The 6,284-nt window shown below is 44.7% G+C and overlaps 1 protein-coding gene across 1 annotated transcript; it reads left to right on the forward strand.

The window, feature by feature from the left end:
• Positions 1–221: 221 nt before the first annotated feature.
• Positions 222–6,028, forward strand: LOC123447682. The gene is made up of 2 exons (XM_045124311.1): positions 222–636; positions 5,427–6,028. The coding sequence occupies exons 1-2, from the start codon at positions 417–419 to the stop codon at positions 5,756–5,758; spliced, it is 552 nt and encodes a 183-aa protein (XP_044980246.1). The 5' UTR covers positions 222–416; the 3' UTR covers positions 5,759–6,028.
• Positions 6,029–6,284: the final 256 nt, after the last annotated feature.

A 6,284-nucleotide genomic window follows, 5' to 3' on the forward strand; every position in this document is an offset into this window, starting at 1 on the left:
ATCGGTTAGAAATGGTCTAGGCCGTAAACAAAGTACTAGCCAATACAACAGGTGACCAGCCCCATGGAACAAATTCATCGTCGGACATGTCGTCGCCAACACGTATACACCCGAACCACCACACGACACCGGAACCACTCCGGCCACCTGCCTGGACTCGCCGCCCGGCCCAATCCAACACGCGCACACGGGGACGCGCGTATATTACATGCAGGCCACACCACACCGATGACACCATCACTTCCGAAGTCGTTGACGGACGAACCGATCAACCCAACCAACATCCCCCGAGCCGGCCGAGCGCCCCCACGTCGTCCTCCCTCCCTTCTCCTCCCCACCACATCGATCGTCTTTTGGCCGAAACCCACGGCAAGCTCGGCGGAGCAAGGACCTCGAGCGCCGCCGTAGGCCCCGACATGGCGCCGGCACCATGGAGCTCCCCGTCGTTGCTCCTCCTCCTGCTGTTCGCCGCGGCGGCCGCGGCGGCGCCCATGGAGCTCTACTTCTCGCAGGCGGAGCTGGCGCGCATTGCCGGGTACGGCGAGGAGCCGGTCTCCACGGTGCTGGTGTCCGGGCAGGTCGCCTGCCAGCTCTGCCTCCGGCCAGGCTCTGACCTTCTCACCTTCGACCTCCCAGGTAAGTAGCCGCCCTCTTTCTTCCCGCTCGTTCCATGTGCAGTTTTTCTTGTCTTTAAGAATGAGCCTCAACTCAAACATGGCGTTCATATAGGTCATATCATATCGCTAAGCTAATTACTATGCTCAGTTCTACGTACATAGTAGTCGATATCAAATGGCTTAGCCAATATTTACGTCTACGATTTTCCTCTGGTGACTGCTTGACGTGCCGCGTAAAAAAGAAAAATCTGCCAAGGCCAAGGATTAGGAGCAAAACCAGCGTTTACCTTTCTCAGACCGATGAAAGCTGCCGCCGTGTGACACATTGATAGTTACCGCTTCTTCCAGCATCTCCCCCTTGCGATTTCAACACGTAACGATGCACGGTTTTCCTATCATTTCCCGCATTTCAACACGTCAATCGGCCGGCCGGAAGCCTAAAAAACTAGCAAGAAATGGTAGTTGGGCCGTTCGGATGTGCCATGCGATTGGATATAACATAATAAAAAAGAAAACCTCTGAAACATCCATCGTTCAAAACGACGGTTGGAAATTGTTTAAGAGATGAACGATCCCTGTCGCCGCGGTGGCTGGCCGGCAGATTAAGACCTTCCCGGAGAGAAGAATGGAAAGAAAAGAAGCGAAGCGACAGAGCAAGTGGCCAGCCAGGGCGACGTTGTAACCTCCTCCCCGAACCTCCAGACTGGGCAGCTCGGTGCTCGGAGGAATCATCCATGTCGTACTGTCGAGATTTAGGTTGGCAGAAGGTCGACGTCGTGCGTGCCGATGGCACGCATGTACAGGTCGCAGTTCACAAGGTTCAAGCCCTAGCTAGAAACGCAACCACAGGCCTAAGTAGATAGGCCAGCGCTCGGTTCGGTGCCATGTTGCTGTTCGCAAAGTTTGGGCTTAACGGCTTCGGTACAATGTTCAAAGCCGTTAGCCGTACCCTCTCCTCTCTGCCAAACAGAGTGTGTTTATGTTCAAAGCAAAAAAACAGAGCATTTTGCTGTACCGGGGTTGCTTCGGAACGTATTCTGGTCGCGTCTTGTCTTTTCCTTGTGTGTATTTTTTCTCAAAACAAAGACAAAAGATTTACATCATCTATTAAATAAGAAAAAAAAAAGATAGCCGTTGTTGCCTCTAGCTCTCTCCTTCAAAAAGCTTAGGGTTCCTTCGCCTTCCGTCGGCGATGTCGTCGGTCCGCCTCGTCTCCAGTGACCTTAGGGCCATGGGACTCGGTGGATCCTCGCCCTTCCCAGCAAAAGGGCTTCGTTTTTCAATCTTTCCTCCCTGAAGATAGAATAAGGTTCTTCCCGTTCAGGCCCCGTTTCTGTAATGCATTTAATAACGTTGGTAGACGTGTAGAGGTGTGTGTCTGATGGATCTGTGTTTGATGAATTTACTGTCATAGTTCGTCTACATTTGCGTGTCTTTGGATTGAATCCTTTCCATTGCCCTAGCAATATCGTTATGATCGGTGAAAGTTGCTTTATAATATAAATTGGGGGGAAAATCTATTACGATAATCTAGCCTATTCTTCATTATCGGGTATTGTTTTTCTGGTGTGCTAATTCTACGAGGCCTTAGCACAACGACTTCTCGACTGTGTACTATCACAAGTTTTATGTGGCTCCGACACAAGAGGCGCGATGATGACGGCGCGCCTTCGACTCGCTTCAAATCTAGATGTAATTTTTATTATTTCTGATGTTCGTCGTACATCCATGATCGAAGATAAATAGATCGGAAGTTTTTTTTCCAAAAAAAAAAAGCAGGAAAAAAAAAACTTCACCTCAAAACGTCACGGTCATGGCAATGCATGTTTTGTTGGCCTAATTCCCCACTTTGTTTCCTCGAGTCAACCCCATTAGCACCCCGTAGCCAAGCAGAAACACGCGATAACCCACTAGCGTCATGGACGGACACAGCTGATTTGGTATGGCAGAGCAGATATGTTTGGTCAAGGAACACAAGCCACGCGTGACGAACCGCATTTCGGGGCTGGGTGCTATCAGCACGGGCCAAAAGGGATTTGATTCTCCAAAGCTGCTTTAGATGCTCGGGAACAACCGAACAAGGGCATCGGACATGGGGTCTCCGATCGAGCGGGGTCACGTCGTCGTGGAGGCGTGCTGCTGCCATCACCCAACGGTCCAACGCCTTGATTACACCTTCTGCGATTCAAGATTGTTCACCCATTGCATCGTCTCAAGGGTGCGCTTGCGAGGTGCCGACGCCGTTATTTTGCTGTCACCTTCATCTTCAGTGGTTTGTATTTTTGCGGAGTGACCGTGTATTACTTGCTTTTAGATTTAGAGATGCCCTTTGCTCGACTTGCACGGATTACTTTCCTACTTATAAATGTTGGAGTTAGGAACGATTCACATTGGGATCAATAATCTTCACCAATAAACAAATGCATCCCTACCCACGTTGAGAATAGCAACATTTTATGAACATAAATAAACAAATATACTTGTACTTACATGTGAGACCAAACACAAATAAATAGTACACTACTATTCATGAAAGACTAACACTTACGCACAAATAACAAATACAGAAATGCGACTCCAACTCAATATAATGTTGTTCTTTTTGTTTTTCTTTCTTTTTCAGCCTTTTGTTTTATATCACATAACAAGAGAGTGAGCAGATTATAATTACAGAATGATGATAGACCTTATCATACTACCTGATTCATGACCTTGTGTAGTCAACTTACCAATGTTTATTCTTATATGTTTCAATATTTCTTTCCTACTTATAAAGGTTAGAGTTGAGGGTGAGTTCACATGTGAGATCAACAACCTTCATCAATAAACAAATGCATCCTACCCACATTGAAAATAATAATCTTTCATCAACATAAATAAACAAATGTACTTGTACTCAAATGTGGTACCAAACACAAATAAATAATTCACTATTACTATTTATCATAGATTAACACTTAGGCATAAATAACAAATGCAGAAATACAAGCCCAACTCAATATAATGCTATTGTTTTTGTTTTTCTTTCTTTCCCAGCCAAGTTATTTTAGTTTTATATCACATAACAAGAGAGTGAATAGATTGTAATTTCAAAACGATGATAGACCTTGTGCAGTCAACTTATCAATGTTTACTCTCATATGTTTCAACAAACAAAATATTGTGTCTGCAAAGGACCATGGTTACTTAAGATTCTCCAATGCCTGACACATGATCTTTTGTGGTATTTTGTTAACTGCGAGCAAATTCCACATGACGCAAACGTACTTTGACAATTTCCTAAGTCAATGACCTAACTCTTCGTATTTTATAGTTCCGTAGCAACACATGGGCATTGTGCTAGTATATATACTGTTTTCACCGTCGTTTATTAGAAACGTTGAGTGTGATGTGACACGTGTACCATCAGAGACACACACTCCATTGAATACTGGAATTGGGGAGCTTTAAAATTGATAAAGTCACAATGAATGCTAAGCTATCAATGAAATTTCTCAGAATAATCCACACTAATGATACACCGTGCCGCTGAACATCAAGTTTGATCTATGGTGGGTTGAGCGCTTGATCCTCGACGGCTACTTTCTCGCGAATGTATCCACTACCGAACTCACACGCGTCACTTTGTGCAAGACATGTAAAGGCATCAAGAAATCTCAGGAAAACAACTGCACTGCCAGCGTTTTGGAGCCCGGGTTTATTTGTTCGAGTTCATGAACAGTGAAAAAATTAAAAAAGAAGAAAAATTCTGAAAAAAAAAATCACGTCATAGATGCTCTAGTGTGCAGAGTGCAAATTTGGCAACGAAAGGACATTTCAGGAGCGCCCAGCAAAAGGATATGGGTATGTAAGAAACTTTGAAGAAAAAAAACACTATTGAGAGCCGTTTTTATTTTCTTTTGCCGAGAGCTTGTCAATGTCCATTCATCATGAAATTTTGCAAGCACTTCTTTTTGATTTTTAACTATTTTTCTGAATTTACTGCTCACTAGGTGCAGATGAACGTATGCTCGGATGTGGATTACCGTACGACAACCACCCTTCTAACCATACAACTACATGATGATTCTCTTTACCATTGTACTATATCGTAAACCAAGATCTTGAAGACAATCCCAAAACATTTCTTATACCAAGATATTGAAGACTATCCCTAAAAGAATCTTGAGGGCTAGACCATATACTTGACTCAAATTTGTTTTAGCCAATTTATCTTTCTGCGCCAGTGTTCAAATTATATGCTTTGAGCGTCAAAACCCGCGGTAGTCGTTGTACCATGTAGAAGCGTAGCAGCTACGTGATATTTTGCCTAACAAAATGTGTATAACATGTCGCGAAAAGTACATGTTCAGAAATTTTATTTGGTGACAAATCCAATGATATATTTTTAGTAGCATATAACACATGTTCCGCAAGTAAAACTGATGATCCGAAACCTCGTGTCAGACTTACAAATCTGGATATAGCAGCAATGCTACATATACATAAGTTTACATAGGTTTTACAAAGAGGTGGATTTTGATTGGAGATTAAGGGAAATGAGGGCCCATCCCCCTTGAAAATCACGGGGGAATGGTTAGTTAGAAAGAAAGAATCCTAGTCAGCGTGTAACCTTATGTAACTCTTTGTATGTCTAGCATTTCTGCTGGATATGGATATTAGTATTTGTTGACTTTTTTTCAATTTTCACAAGGCTATAATGAGCTTTTCACCACCCTCTTAAATAAGGTAAATGCAGTAGAACCACACACTGGGAAAAAATCCCCATACTCTGTTTCATTTTTTTTCTTTTCCTTTTTGCCCAAGCAGGTAGTAAGGTGGCAGTAACCTGCACAACCGAAGTTCCCAACACGATGGCTAACTCTGCATTTGCAACAGCAAATGAGTACGGCAATTTCACCATAGAGCTCCCGTCCCGGCTTCACGCCACACCGAGCCTAGAGAATGCATGCTCAGTCAAGGTGCTGGAGCTTCCGCCGGACTCCGCGTGCCGCGTCACCGGCGGCCATGGCTCCTCTCACGGCCTCCGGCTATCTTCGTCGGACGGCGGCGTCCGCACCTACACAACAGGGGTCATACGGCTGCAACACGACGGCACGCCGTCCGACAAGTGCGTGCGTGAAGAGGACACGAGTGATTAGGAGATGAACGACCAGTTCGGTCCTTGAAGTTGAAGGGAGTGTAAAGATCAAGTGGAGGTGCTGCTTTCGCCTCTCGTATAGCATTGATGAAACACATACATGTAACATGTTGTAGATTACAGGGTGTGTTTGATAGTCAGTCTCACTCTGGTATGGCTATTCTCTCCTGAGACATGCTGACTAGACCAGAGCAAGTTTGTGTATATACAGCTGTGATGCTGTGTTTAATTAATAGCATGTTCTCATATGTTGAGACATACTAAGCGTTGGGAAACGTTGTATGGGAAACAAAAAATTTCTACGCACACGAAAACCTATCATGGTGATGATCATATATGAGAGGGAGATCAGATTCATAGACCCTTGCAGATCGCTAAGCGGAAAGCATTAAGAAATGCGGTTGATGTAGTGTAATGTCTTCGCGATCTAAATCGCCGCCATCCCATGATCCGTCCCGATCTAGCGCCGAACGGACGACACATCCGCATTCAGCACACGTACAGCTCGATGACGATGTACAAACTTG

Source organism: Hordeum vulgare, chromosome 4H (assembly GCF_904849725.1).
Source record: "Hordeum vulgare subsp. vulgare chromosome 4H, MorexV3_pseudomolecules_assembly, whole genome shotgun sequence".
In the NCBI taxonomy this organism is placed as follows: domain Eukaryota; kingdom Viridiplantae; phylum Streptophyta; class Magnoliopsida; order Poales; family Poaceae; genus Hordeum; species Hordeum vulgare.